Consider the following 14,954-nt stretch of genomic DNA (forward strand, 5'->3'; position numbering starts at 1 on the left):
CGTCGTTATTCTGTGGTTGATGTTGTATGTTCTTTTTAATCATACGAATATAAATGATTTTAGTTGAGATTTGTTTCTAGCGATTCAAACACGCATAAACACTAAACAGTGGATGGGCTAATCGTAGCCAAGAGTTTCTAGACAAACGTCCCCAGACTGGTTGGTGCTATACTGAAAACATGGTAAACTGGTGTTACTGACTGAAATAGTTTGACATTTGTGTAATTGCTTCATGAAAAATTAGCTGTTTATTCATTGAAGCATAAAACGATTCATGACGTTTTAATAATCGTTCTAACGTAAAATGAACATGGTTATTTTGCTTATCATTTGGCAGGGCAAATCGTACATTCGAACAGCAACAAATTCGAAGAATAGCTTGTGTCGGAGCAATGCCACCAAAATCTGGCGTTTTGATAGAGCCTCCTCAGTCCTTTAGACACAAAATAGGATCACTGATGCTGGCTGTCGGATTTCGTTCCCGTCTTGAGTTGAGGTGTGTATAGTTTCTCAAGATGTGGACGAAAGTCCGACAACCAACATCAGTGATCATGGGTGGAGCTTTTCCAGGGAAGTTGGTGGGGCAAAAAGTCATCAAACCCTCAACGTCCGATTATGAAGTTGAATAAAATGCCACACTGAATCTATTCCTATCATTACCTACAGACATAGTATTTTGCATTAAACAGACATTCCAAGGCTCTTCAATGCAAAAAAAGACTAATTTGCAAAGCAACAAAGTCTTAGAGATCAGTTAAAGTTAGTGGGGCAAAACGCTTATTGGTGGGGCAAAATAGCAAGTAAGTGGGGCAGCCGCCCCACCAACTGTATAGGAAGCTCCGTCCCTGTCAGTGATACTAACACCTCTGCTAAAGCATTCCGAAGAATCACACAAAATAGTTTATACAATGTATACCAAGGTTGGGCAAGGGTTCCACACTGACACAAGCCGAATGTTTAGGGACCCACGTCATTAGCGTGGTTTTACAGAAACAAACAGAAGCCAGGAACACCACAAGAACAATAGAAAATAAGTCAACACTCTGGCACAGAAAGAGAAACGGCAGTAGTCCGTTCAACTTAATGCGATAAGCGCAGTACAGATTTAACGTCACTCAGTAGCTCAGTAAAGACACCGAAACACTGGGTGCGTACTACACCAGTTGCTAAGAAAATATAGCAACACATTAGATACTGACTACATGAGTAACTAACAAAGTACACCGAAACACTGGGTTGTAAGCACGGACTAAATCAGTAGCTCAGTGAATACCCCGAAACACTGGGTACGTTAGAAGCGCAGTTAATGCACCGAAACACTGAGTACCTGCAGATAACACTAGTAGTGCTGTTGCTACAACAAAACACTGGGAGTGGGCTGCACATTTAGCTCAGTGAAAACACCAAAGCACTGGGTATAAACTAGTTAGTTGCATGAGTAGTGCAGTGGCTACACCGAAACATTCGTTTAGAACTGTGTAAGTAACGCAGTCAATGCAGCGAAACACTGGGTAGGTACGACTACGGAGTACGGATTACAGCAGTAGCGCAGGAAGTACACCAAAACGCTGTGTACTAAGCGCGGACTTCACTGCAGTAGCGTGATGGGGACCTACACCCAAACCCTGGCTATCTACAGGACTACACCAGTCGCTCGGCGGCTCCCGTTGGAACGGCCGTGGACCCACAGCGACAGGCAGGGGGACGGGTGGAGCGCGCCGTCTGCGACACTCGACGTCAGCAACGCTCGACGCTCGACGTCAGCCGCCGCCGCCGCCTCAAAGACCGCCGCTGCCGACGCCGTGTGCCGACACGGACGTGCCACTAATCACAACATTACCATACGGCCTGCACCGTGCGCCGTTTTATCCTTATGTCATTACGGCAGTGATAGATGGTCATTGCCGGCTAATGGCAGCGGCGAGGCCACGCCCCCGCAGGTGCGCCGAGGCGTGGCCTGCACGCAGCCGGCGGCGGGGCGGGGGAAGCCGCCCCGGGCGCCGAGCCGGGGTCCTGTCGCCCCTCTGTGTTCGCAGCTGCTGTTTCTGCCCTATCAGTCGCCGTCCCCCGGCCGGCCCACGCGGCCCGCGCTGCCTGCCCGCTCAATTGGCACACTAAATCGCATTAATTTCAATCTGGCACGGCGTAACCAGCCCTGTCGAATCCGCCTCCGGTGTCGCCTGGCGCCGGCGCCGGCCCAACTGCGGCACTGCCACCTGGCGACGGGACGAGGAACTGTGCAGGCTCCGCCCAGCGCGCTCTCGACCAATCGGAGGCCGGTATTAGGCCGGCTCAGATTGTGCGGGAGATAATGAACCAATCCGTGTCGAGTTTTAGATGTGTAATAGCCGCTAAAGAAATTGTTAAGTGTTTGTTAGCTAGTCTTGCCCCGACCGGCCGGCGGAGGGTAGTGTCGCCGCGTGCTCTCGCTCTGTGCCGCCGCCGCCGTCGTCCGAGATGATGGCACCGCTGAACTTCTCCGCGCCGGCCGCCAAGCCCAAGATCGGCTTCTCGATCGACTCTATCGTCGGCGACGACTCGCCGGCCGAGGAGAAGCCGCGTGTGTCGGCCGCCGGACGCGTGTCCCCGGCCCGCTCTCCTCGCTCGCCCCGCTCGCCGCGCTCGCCCGGCTCGCCGGCCGGAGCCGCCTGGTCGCCGTCGAGCCGGCCCCGCTCGCCGCTGCGCTCGCGCTCGCCGGTGTGGCAGCGCGGCGGCGGCGGCGGGCCCAAGTCGCCGCCGGTGGACCTCGAGTCGGCCAAGCTGGCCGCCTTCCACCACCTGCAGAGCATGCAGCAGCTGCACAGTATGCGTCTGCACGCGCCGGAGCCGCTGCACCCGGCCGCGCTGCGGACACCGGTGCCCGGTCTGCCCGGGTTCGGTCTGGCGCACCCGCTGGCGCTGCCGCGGCCGGCGGTGTCGGCAGCCGGTCAGCCGCTGCCGCCGGCGTTCGGGCCGCCGCACCTGGGCGCCGGCCTGCCGCCACAGACCGAGTACCCGCTGCTGCCGTGGCTCTACTCGCGACAGGGACGCCTCTTCCCATCACGGTTCCCAGGTGAGTGCAGACTGCTGCTCGTGGTTGGGATCGTGAAGTGTCAGACTAGTCTGGTCTGGTCTGGTTCGTAGCGCGAACTGCATCTTGCGTAGTGTCATGTGTCATACGGTTGTCAACTGAGTCGTGTAGTGACGTGTTGGCTCTGGTGGCAAGGCTGCAAGCTGGGTAGGTTTGGTTTCCGTTTAATGCTGTTCTCGGTCAGATGCTCTTTTGGATTCTGTCAGATGCTGTTCATGGGTCAGACTGTCTTTTCGACTCTGCGTCGTGATCATGAATTGTCAGTTGTGCACTGCGGCACGCTCAGAGCTGGTCAGTCTCAGGTCAGGTCAGGTCGGGTGAGACTGAATCAGGTCAGGCTGGGTCAGATCGAGTCCCGTACCCATCAGGTCATTTCCGGCCGGTTCAAGTCAGGCCAGATCTTCCCATCGACGGTCTGCCAGTCTCGCTGTCCCATGTGCCGTCTTCCCCGCCGCCACCACCACGTGCATCCGTCCCGACTGCGGAGGGGGTGAGCACCGCGGCCTGCTGACGCCGAATCGCTCTCCGGCCAATGTCAGATGTCGCCCGATGTCAGATGTCAGATGTCAGATGTCGATGTCAGATGTCGTCCATCATAGGCGGACGCCGCCGCCGACTCCGTATGGGGAGGACAGTGCAGCTCGCGCGGAGACGGACGCCGTTTTTGCCTGTCTGCTATGACGTACAAGCCAAATTGATTTGGTCCGAGTCCACTATCCATCATGGAGAGAGGGGAATAGATCCTGTGCGGTGGCTGCCCGTCTCACTTTTGTGTATTAAAGCTTAGGTTTTTGCAACAGAAGCCTGGTAATCGGATGGATCAAGCAGGATTGATCCATCCGATTCAATCCGATTGATCCATCCGATTCAATCCGAAGCCTAAAACGTTTCAAGCGGGCGGTTGCTACATATTTTTGGCACACTACATTACCTGAGATCCTAAAGCTAGTAGCTTTTTGTTATCACATTCAACCAACCAAAGTCAAACTCGGACGTGCTCGCCGATAGGAATGCACCAATGGGAATCACCAAGGAATGCCTTACCATGGCAATCATTTACGCATGCGGCACCTGTAACAATATTTAGCAGCAGTTCGTGAGTGGTGCTTTTTGTGTGCGCGACATATAGGTATACGCGAAGAGCGCCTAAGAAAACGTTCATGTGCTATTCGAATGTCTATTATATTTGCTTTGATATAGCTAGTCACACATGTGGGCGTCATTAAGAGAATCAATTTAAAAACTGTCAATTTTCAGCAAGTTCTTGTGCTTCGAGAGTACATGAACCTCCAGGCTTCACGAATCAAACAGTTACATTAAAGGCTTACCGGTTTCGTCTATTGACTTCTTCAGCGCCGTGAAGTCAACGGCGCTTCTTCAGCGCCGTGAAGTCAACGGCGCTGAAGAAGTCAATAGACGAAACCGGTAAGCCTTTAATGTAACTGTTTTAATAGTTTGATTCGTGGAGCCTGGAGGGTCATGTACTCTCGATACAATACTTGTCCATTTATAACTACAAAAGTTCTTTTGCGTAGGCATCAGTATCATTTCGGTCTTTTCGCCGAGCATTTGCACTTAAAGCCCAAAAGCACATCGGACAGCTGCGACAGAAATTATGTCATCTGTCTTCTGTTGACCTGACATGACCTGGAAACTTTGACGACAGAGGGACTGGGTTTGTTCTCAATACCACCTGTTTGCACCATGTGGAATACATACATCGATGCTACACCGTTCCTACCTTATGTAAGACAGCACACCGTTTACCGGTGAACTTATATGTATGGTTGCAGTTGAATCTGGGAATGCCACCAGTGTGTAGGTATATCTTGAATCTTTATTTGCTGAGCACCGAGCCTATGATGTGACATCTTCCACGTTATAAGTAGGCTGGTGAGGTCTAGCTTGCTCTATTGATCTAAAAGCGAGAAAGCAGGAGGAAGTGGCTTAAGCGCAGTAAATTTATTTTATTTAGAAATTTAATTGTTTATTCAGAACGTGGTAATTACATTGCTCGATTTGTGTCAGCTGTTTGTCGCTTATTCGAGGCAAAGGCATTATAGAACGATGGTTATTAATGTTAATTGTTGAGGTAAAATGTGTTTTATATGTTCATTGATTTGCGGTTGTTGCCATTTGGGCGAGGGTGCATTTGTTTATGTATCGCAAGGGTAGTGAGCTGGTGTCATTAATCAGCTCTAATGTCAGGGACCAAGGAGACACCCCCATTGTTTGGCCAGTAGCCATTCATAATCTTCTATGACTTGTCACATATATGGAATGTACCCATCACTTTTTCCACACAATGCACCATTTGAGCAGATATGTTGACAAATGATTGTAAAATACTTAAGTGGTTAATGAAATACAGACGTGTTAAAGTTTGCAACATTTGTGTATCTTTTAGGAAACCTGCAGTAGCGGCGGAACACCTTCAATTAGGGGGGGGGGGGCACTGCCGACTTTTGGTCCCATTCTTTCCATGCAACGCCCATAGGGCTTATGTCAAAATGCCAAAATCAAAGGGGGCACGGTGCCCCGGTGCCCTCCCCGTTCCGCCGCCTATGGAAATCTGCGCTGTGCACAGGTGCTTAGCATCCTAAGACCTTTGGCGTTTCAAGGCGCGGCCGAAATTTCGTTTCTTTCTTGCTTTTGTGGATATTTATAACAACGCAGACCTTAGAGCGCTAAGTAGCGTAGGAAGTGCTACGTCCTCAGAATTGAGATATTGTAAAACATATGCATAATAACGCATACGTGCGCATACATGTAAATACATATCATATCTGTATGTATGTCAGCTAAATTTGAAGCCATCAGTTTATTCTGTGATTGACTATTGACATTTACAATGGTGCATTTAATGCATAATTAAACGAGCGGAACGGAATGACAAAAAAACATGTTACAATCTGTAGTATTCATTCAACATACAAAAGTTGAAATGGCATAATACAGTGGATGATAAATTATCTATAGGTATGCGAGCACAATTACATTCATTTTGTTTGTTTCTGTACTTATAACAGAGACAAGACTTGGTCTTTATAGATGGCATGTCAAGCGATACTTTAATTGAGCAATTATACATTGCTTAATGCTTATTTCCAAATTTCTCACAAAGGCACACCTCGCGTGCTGCTGTCGTATGACAGAAAAAAATGCCACCTACCCTTGTCACTTTTTAGACCTGCTTCTCATATTCCGTAATTTATTATGCACTTTTGTACTTGCTTGTCATTCGTGTTGTTGATGTTTGACTGGTGGGAATGGGAAAGCAAATCATCTGCGGGAAAAACAACGAATTAAGACGAATTCATGTGTAACGAAATATTTTACTGACGGAAATGGAGGTGATTTTAACCCAAAAGGTGCGGAGAGTCGAGAGAAGCATACGTGGTTTAAGATTATTGTATCATTGTCTTAGCTTTTCATTGGATCCAATCAACCCTTTGCAATCAGAGCTTTGAAATCCGGCATAATATGACATTGGTCAAGCAGGTAAAAATATGTAAAATTATCCATCATTCATCGATATTGTCGCCCATCTTTTATTTGCTTGTATTACAACTTGACTTATGTTCAATTTTTCGACTGCATTTATTGTCAAACACGGGTATTCAATTATCAATTGTTGTAAACTGATAGGTAGGTAGCATGTACCGTGTGTCCTTTACCTGTTAGGACTTTTACCAACCACTTCTTCGTATAAGATATGACTCTTTCTTGAGATCAGGTATTCTTTATTCTGGCAATGAAAAGCTATCGCACTGTTTACGATTGTGACAATGAATGCAGATAGTGCACACTTGGCTTACTTTAATAGGAATCGCCGTTATACAGCATATTTACTCACATGTTCGTCGCATTGAATTTAGAAATATGCCATGAAACGTGAATCACATTATGTTCGCGTCTCATCTGCCCATGCGTCCACTTCAATGAGTGTTACCTGCAGCACAGTGGATACAAATATTGTTGTAACTAAATACAGTTACCATCCGGAGCACATGGCTCATGGACAAAGAACGCTAGCAGAATGGATGACAAATTCAAAACGATCGACCAAACTTCCCAGCCCTCTTCCGTCCTATGACTCTCCCCCTCTCTCCCCCCCCCCCCCCCACACACACACATCCTCCTCCAATGGTGGTAACGTTGTTCTGTTAGAGATGCAGCTTGGAGGCTGGAGCACTTCCCACTGTTTCCCATGGCGATGGCTGTTCCAAGCCGAGCGCTGCTTTCCCTTTAGCTGCGACCGGGCTGACCTGACCAAACGCACGCAGCCATCCAATCAAGCGCCACGCCGTAACTCCATAGGCTTAAGTAAACGTTGTTTATGAACGCCGGCCTAAACATGATGATTAGGGGAGACGCGCGCGCCGCGCGGGCGTCCATTTTGGCGTCAGTGACGCCGGCGAGCGGTCGGCGGCGGCCGCCACCTGTCCTACTGCGACTCATTATAACTGTAATCGGAACATTGGCGCCGAATTAATGTAAACAGCCGGGACAGTTTGATTATAGCCGGCCGCCAGCGGGCGCCGCGAATAGCGCCTGACGCTCTCCGCTCAGCGCGGAATGCACACAAAACGACGCGACGGCATTCTTGGGGCATTAATGGCCGGCAGAACCCTTTGTAAGCGGTGGCTAATAACAGGGCACGGCGCAGCCTCAGCCGCCGCCGGCCGTGTCCCCGCAGCGCCGCGCGGCGCGGCCCAGCGCGGCCCAAACAGCCGGCCGAGCGACGGGGCGTCCTGTCGCCGACACTAATGAGAAACACGGCGTATTACTGGCGACCGGGGGCGGTCGGCGGCGGACATACCCGGCCCGCCCCTCCGGCTGACCCGCTCCCCTCCCCACGGCCGGTCAGGGGAGCAGAGGGGACAAAAAATCCGTGTCGCCGTCGCCCGCCGGCCCCGTCGTCACTGAGCCGCGTCGGGCTCCTGGCACTGAGTTTAGCGACCGTCGCTGGACTGAGTGTCTGACCGAACTGGAGAGACCCACTGGAAGAGCGCCACGTTGACTAAGGCCACTGGAATTCCGTCCCCACCGCCACTCAGACACGCGGATACTCCCTCCCAGACAGGCCGGCGATCGCTCGCTGCCGCCGGCTCAGTTGTTTTCGCGTCGGCCAGTCATTTAGCCGATAAGGAATGTGTAATTCAATCAGATGTGCAGCATGCGTGATAAGCTGGGCTTATTCACCGGACTTGATTGGTAAATATCGGTTGTTCTTTCACAGTCGATAACCATACAGTCCTTGAAACGTGACTGGATTTCTGAAAGCCACTTTACGGAGTTTAATCAGCATTGGTGTGTATATCACCAGGTTTACAAGGAAAAAGCCATCCAAAAGAATGCATCTAAAATACAATTAAAAACACCATTAGAATTATGTCTTGCCACAGCAACTTTCTGTATGCGTATTTGGTGTTAGCTGTCGAGAATGAGATACTCAAAACTGTCGTCCGTTGTATGCAGCTGATCATAAAACTCATTTCGCCAGACAACTTGTATCGAAACGATGTTTGAGTTATTAGGTATGCTATACCAAACGTTTTGAAGGCGGTAATGATCTCGGTAAGACGTGTCAGAATCACATTTGAAGTAACGGGTTGTTATGACGTGCCAAGGAATGTAACAGGAATATTAGAGCGCGTAACTGGGTTTGTCTTTTCTCAAAAAGTAACACCTCCTCGGTGTTATGTTCATGAATTGGAAGCTTCGCGGTCGCGAAAAATCTAATTCTCATGGTATATTCAGCTGCACGGAAACAGTCCCGCTTCAACCTCAAAGGCTGTTGTCGATGGCGAAAATTACGCTGCATAATCCATGCGTTTAATAATGAGTTCGTCACTTCGCGGAAGTTCAACACGGCCTTCTCGTGCCAGCACCGCCTCAGCCAACCAGTTTTGTGGTGGAAACATTACTTAATTATTATTGAAATTTGACAAATGACATGGTAACCGTTTGATGGGGCACGGACCCAATGTGCGGCGCCGGCCGCACGTCTTAAATCCACACGATATTGGCCGACAGTGCTGAGTCATAAGTTAGAGCCGGTGACTGCTCATGCCATTTGGCCGAATAAGGCTGTTATTCCGCGGAACGTCCCCCAATGTGGCGATTTCCTGCGGCCATAAAATGCTCATAGTCTTCTATCAACGAAAATGGCCCATAAAGTCATCACCATCAAGACATAGGACGTTTAAAATGATCCTAGATAAGTCGTCAAATTTGCAGCGCGAATGGCTGAGCCGTTTCGGATGGCGCCGGGGAGCGGCGACGGAGCGCTGAATCGGCCGTCGGTGCCGACTATAGCCGGACCTCAGCGACGCTCGACGGTCGGCCGACGTCGGCGACCGTCAGTGGACGCCCATCCCGGGTCGGTTCTGCCGGGAGAACCACCTCCCCCGGCACGGCTGTGAACCTTGCAAATTACTTCATGATCCACACAAGTCGCGAGCACAGAGAAGGTATAATAGCACGCAACATTACAAACTGGGAGCTAATTCGCCTTTGTTGCTTCATGCAGGCAATTATTTAACCACTCGTGTCTTCAAAGTGATTTATTCTCGTCACATTGAGAAAAAGACCATGGGGTGTTTGAGAATGGGACGAGCGAGTATAATGCAAATGGCTCTCAGCTGGCTGCCGATGGGTCTCGTCACGCGATCGAGACGCGGCGAGCGGCAGCAGCCGCCGAGCAGGGCCTCATGGCAACCCACCCGGCCAGGCGGGCATACCAACCCGGAGAACCGACAGTAGCAGCGCTAATTAACGGTACGGCGACTGTGCAGCGCCGGTTACTCACCTGTGGATGGTGTCGCCATTGTTGCGGTCTTCCTGTGGCAGTTGACATATCGCCCGACAGTCAGAGCTTCGTTTTCATTCATTCGCCTGTTGTTCCCCTCGGTGTATCCGGTAGCTGTGCAACACAAAGAATGTGTCACGTTTGCAGTCGTGACATTCATGTCAACACTGTGTCACGATGTGATATGACACCCGTTAACAGCCCCCCCCCCCACCCGTTGTACCCATAAAGCCAGTGTTTGTTCCATGCGTCTGACCCTTCTCTCTGTTCTCCCGCAGGTCCCGAGTTTCCTGCGTTTCTCCTGCAGCCCTTCCGGAAACCCAAGCGGATCCGGACGGCGTTCTCTCCGAGTCAGCTGCTGAAGCTCGAGCACGCCTTCGAGAACAATCACTACGTGGTGGGCCAGGAGCGCAAGCAGCTGGCGCAGGCGCTCAACCTCTCTGAGACACAGGTGAGAAGAGCAGTCGGGGATGGGCTGGCTGCTAGTAGGGCTAACTCATGGGGAGGGGGGGGGGAGTGTCGTAAAACAGACACGCACACTGCACAGTCTCACAGAAGGCTCAGTTATGATCTGTGGACTGTGCGTGCCTCCGTGGCGTTCTTTTTTTTTTGCCGGCAGTTGGTCTGTGACCCTGTTGGTCTGTGACCGCCGGCTGTTGGTCTGTGACCGCCGCGCCGGTCGGGCTGTCTATCTCTCGTGGCGCTCTCGGCTCCCTATATCACAGACACAGTGGCACTGTGTCTGTTTCCTGTGTCTGTTTCTGTGGTCTGTGGCCGCCAGTTGGTGTGTGACCGCCGGTCGGGCTGTCGATGTCCAGCAGCGCTCTCGGCTCCCGGTCGGACCGTCAGCAGCCGCTCAGCAGCCGGTGGCATTCGATGACGGCTCATGCATTCCACATGAGCGGCGCGCCACTGCGGGCCGGCCGCCACTCGGGGACCCTAAAGCCGCCCAAAGTAATCTGCGACGCCGCCGATCGGCGCGCCACATATGAATCGTCGCGCCACGTCGGCGGCCATTTTAGCGTCCGAGTGCGCCGTTATCGCCGCAAAGAACGAGCAAATAGTCTAATAAAACTAACGACAGCGCCGAGATCCATGCCGGCGGCGATAAATGAGATAAAAACCATTAGGCCGATTCCGAAAGGATGTTCTCCCGGGGAGAATGGTGCCGAAGAATAGGCCGCCATCCAGCTGCCGGCGCTATCATAAATCGACGGGCTCGACGAGCACGTCCCACATAATGGCGGAACGATCGCGTCGCTGACGATGATGGCGCGCCGGAAGCGGGTCGACGCCACTCGCTAACGACGCCTCTTTGGTCTGTTCCAGGTCAAAGTGTGGTTCCAGAACCGACGCACCAAGCACAAGCGCGTGCAGGACGAGGAGGGCGGCCCGACCAAGTCCCCAGGCGCGTCGGCCGCCGCCGCCGACGCCGCCGACGATCAGACCGACAGTCTGCTCACCTACGAGGAGTCGGACGACGAGAACATCGACGTCGACGCTGCTGATAAGCCTGAGCAGCAGTGAGAGCTGTAGGACCGATACCGCGTCCGTGCGCGCCGGTGGTGGTGCTGACGTCGCGCTGGCTGACGCTGCCGGCGTTAATGCTGGAGCTGATGCTGATGCTGACGCTGACACCACTGGCGCTGACGCAACTGAATCTGGCGCTGACGCATCTGACGCCGTCATTGGTGCTGGTGCTGAGCTGCCGAGAGGTAGCTGGATCACCAGCCAGAGACTAGACGGCAGACTGGGTGCACCGCAACACTATTTATTTGGCCAAGGCGGCCGTATGGACAGAGCTGGTGCCCAGTGCCGTCTGAATAACCCCTATACCATGTGATATTAATTTCCCAGATGCTACTCTATCGAACTCTGGATAGGGCGTTCGTATTGTGTGCTCGACTCTAGAGGTGCCCGACCGTGGTGAAACCAGAGACCGTTGCCAGTCTGATTATTTTCCCAATGTGATATTTGTTGTAGACTAGACTAGAGTATAGTATTTCTTGGCCGTTCAGTGACAGCTTTGTGCGTGTGTGTATGTGCCAGTTCGGTGTTGTACATATGTCTGTGTCTGGTGACGACCCGCCATCTTTGGGCCCACTACGACCGAATTTGGTGCTTACTGACATATGTACAAAATGACGTATATGTGTGTATGTATTGGTTATAAGGAACGCTGATGTTAGAAGATGATAAGAAAGTCTTTTGGGACCTATATATGTAAAATGTGTGTCGGTGGTCCTATCGAACAAATAAAACAATGATAGATAAAGAAAATCTGGCAGTTTTAGGTATATGGGTTTGATAGGGTACACTTTGTAGTTCAAACACAGCGGTCTCGTCACTTACACCACAATCTAAGCGTAGGTATGAATCATGTCCAAGAAGGAATTCAGTTGCGCAAATGCTTCAAGTATTCTCAAAATGAAGTCGACTTTGATCATAATTAAGCCTCATTGATGATCGATCATGAGCGTTTTTACAGACAGCTTATCTAACGGCGATAACAGAAAAATGACCGTGTGTCGATCACTTCATAAGGACAAGTTCTAACTTAAAATAGTAAGAAGTCAAAAGATTACCGTCTAAGTCAACTATTTCTTCAGGCGAGCTAATTAAAGGGCAAAGTTTTTAAAAGTTGAATGATAACATTGGGTGCAGTGATAACGAAAGCAGACTTTTAAGAGTACCTGTCCAGTAACGGCTACCAAATGTCCGAGGAGCTTCAGTTAGAGACAAAACAGTGGCGGCGCCACGAATTTTCGCCAGTGGGGGCAAGCTTGAGACTGACCCGAACCCGACTGTTGTTTGATAACGCCGATCTGCAAAATCCATTAGCACCTTGTCCCTAGATGTTGCCATTCAAAATTATTTTGGTTTCAGGTTTCATGCATAGGCGTATTGAGTTTAACCATTAACCCTCGCGGGCCCGGAAGGGGGGGGGGGCGTTTTTCGCCTCCCCCTGGCGAATATTTGCGATACCTCACGAACGCTTAGGGATAGAAGGACGAAACTTGCTGTACCTTATCCCCCATTAATTTGACATCTTTTGAAGCAAAAAAATTGGACCTAGCCTCCTTGATAATGTCTCAGGGCCGATTTTTCTAGACTCCTGCGCGGCAAACTTCGGCGTCACAGACGTGAACTTCATCCAGCTGCCAAAAATTGAGTTTTAGAGATAAAGACAAATTACGAGCACGGTTGTGTAGCATTTGACCTAGAAAAAAATACTTAAGTAACTTTGGTGACCTGAGGTCAGAGGTCAGGGCAACGACCCCGAGCTGGGGCTTTAGTTTCTTTATTCGCATGAACTTCAACAAAAATGGTCCTGGAGCTACGGCAGTGGTACCTTCGCATTAGTCTTGTCGGGACGCGTCGAATGACATATATATTGTTTGGAAAAGGTCAAGTTTTATGTTGACGTCATGTGACCTCGAATGACATTTGGTTGATTGTTTACACATGGAAGGTCATTTGTGATGCCATTTCGTAGCCGCTGATCACGATTCTGGGCCTCTGGCATCCGTTTTGCTGTAAGCATTCATTTAGAGCCTCAGTATGGCAAAACATGTCTTAATTATTATGCCTGACTTGAATAGTGAAATAACCTCTAGCAAGGATACTCTCTTGTGACTTTGACCTTGTAGCAGCCTTGTATCGTAAGCAAAAGCACAAATAAGAGTCCGCTAAGCTTGAAAACATATCAAAACATCTCGGAATTTAATATACAAGATATAAGAAAAAGTGCAAAGTTTGTGGTCAATTTTGAGCATGATCGTGACCTTGAATTTGAATGTTATGCACATCATCGGAATCCTCTTCTTTTTTTCAACATCCCTTTTAGCCGATTTTATGCACCATGCCGTCCTCTGGAGTCTGGAACACGTACTTTGAGACCACTACATAATTGCCGGTTTTTTGCCTTTGACCTTGAATTCTGACCTTGAAAACTGACCTGAGGTCAAAAAGTTTAGGTGCTTTAGAATCTTCTCATGGATACTTTTCGTCTGGCACCATTTTTGTTTCCGTAGCTGCCTTATTAACGGAGTTAAACAGGGGGGAGGGCTACCCCGGGCTGCGGTACGGTTAGGATTACCCCGGGCCCGGCCGAAATAAAACTATAAAACTAGATTGCGAGACACAAACCTGTGAAAACGTTATGTTGTTCGTTGAGATGTAAAATGGTGTGTTCCTCAAAACTATAGTCAGTACCTATTTCTCCTTTTCCCCGTAGTACGTATATATGTGCGATTCTCTCACATACGATTGATATAGGTACGAGAATAAGCTCCATTAGGGCGACCCACATACAATTCCAGATAACCCGGGATATACATACCTATCACATTTTGTCATACCTCTCTGAGCTCAGTCTCAGTCTAAGGGTTCCCAAAAGAGGGTGATCTCTTCTCTGGCCGACTTTTGATAAACTGCTTCACAACCTCCTCGAGATCAAGCTCGAGGGCAGCCTTTTGGTGAATGAAAATGAGTAGGAGAATGAGTGAGAGTAGGAGATATGCGACAGACGGTCCGAGAACGAACGTTCTGCTGACGCACTTGATACGAGGACTGTAAAAAACAGGCGTACTATTATAACCGCCTATAATGAATGTTGCACCGGTCTTCTGTTCCCATACATCAGCCAAATTTTGTGGGGGCAAAAACATAGTCTTGCCCCCACGGCCTCCTGCCAGTGGGGGCAGTCTGCCCCCACTGCCCCCACGGTGGCGCCGCCCTTGAGACAAAACATTGTTCAACCTGGCACCACCGGAATTGTGCAGCTATTAGGCTGAGGCCAACAGCAAAACCCTTCAGTACACTTTGACAAATCCAAGTAATCCAAGTGATAAGTGGCCGCGCTTCATCACAAACTCAAGTCAATGAGCCTGGCTCGACACTCAGCAGCGCACGTCACCAGCAACATAACGTTACAACGACTATCACCTCAACGCACGATGCCTATGTATTTCGCTTTTAATGCTTTAACCTACTCTTACACAACGGTAGACATTAGCGCATGTACCAAAATGTTAGGGTAGATGCCTAACTGCCTAATCTGTCCAGAAT

At 50.1% G+C, this 14,954-nt stretch overlaps 1 protein-coding gene and 1 long non-coding RNA gene across 2 annotated transcripts in view; one reads left to right on the plus strand and one right to left on the minus strand.

Moving 5' to 3' along the window:
• The window catches only part of LOC122369572, a 50,013-nt gene that overhangs the window by 25,542 nt on the left and 9,517 nt on the right, over positions 1-14,954 (minus strand). Inside the window, exon 2 of the long non-coding RNA XR_006254427.1 lies at positions 9,885-9,998. This is a non-coding gene — a long non-coding RNA (uncharacterized LOC122369572). The remainder of the gene's footprint in view (positions 1-9,884; positions 9,999-14,954) is intronic.
• LOC122369570 (homeotic protein empty spiracles-like) lies at positions 2,342-12,164 on the plus strand. Its single transcript, XM_043344411.1, has 3 exons — positions 2,342-3,052; positions 10,163-10,335; positions 11,214-12,164. Exons 1-3 carry the CDS (start codon positions 2,458-2,460, stop codon positions 11,409-11,411), a joined length of 966 nt encoding a protein of 321 aa, XP_043200346.1. The 5' UTR covers positions 2,342-2,457; the 3' UTR covers positions 11,412-12,164.

Source organism: Amphibalanus amphitrite, unplaced genomic scaffold (genome assembly GCF_019059575.1).
Source record: "Amphibalanus amphitrite isolate SeventyFive unplaced genomic scaffold, NRLGWU_Aamphi_draft 001050F_arrow, whole genome shotgun sequence".
In the NCBI taxonomy this organism is placed as follows: domain Eukaryota; kingdom Metazoa; phylum Arthropoda; class Thecostraca; order Balanomorpha; family Balanidae; genus Amphibalanus; species Amphibalanus amphitrite.

Coding starts and splice junctions, on each gene's coding strand:
- LOC122369570 (XM_043344411.1), top strand. CDS start 2,458: ATGATGGCACCGCTGAACTTCTCCGCGCCGGCCGCCAAGCCCAAGATC. Junction 3,053..10,162: donor CTTCCCATCACGGTTCCCAG/GTGAGTGCAGAC, acceptor GTTCTCCCGCAG/GTCCCGAGTTTCCTGCGTTT. Junction 10,336..11,213: donor TCAACCTCTCTGAGACACAG/GTGAGAAGAGCA, acceptor GGTCTGTTCCAG/GTCAAAGTGTGGTTCCAGAA.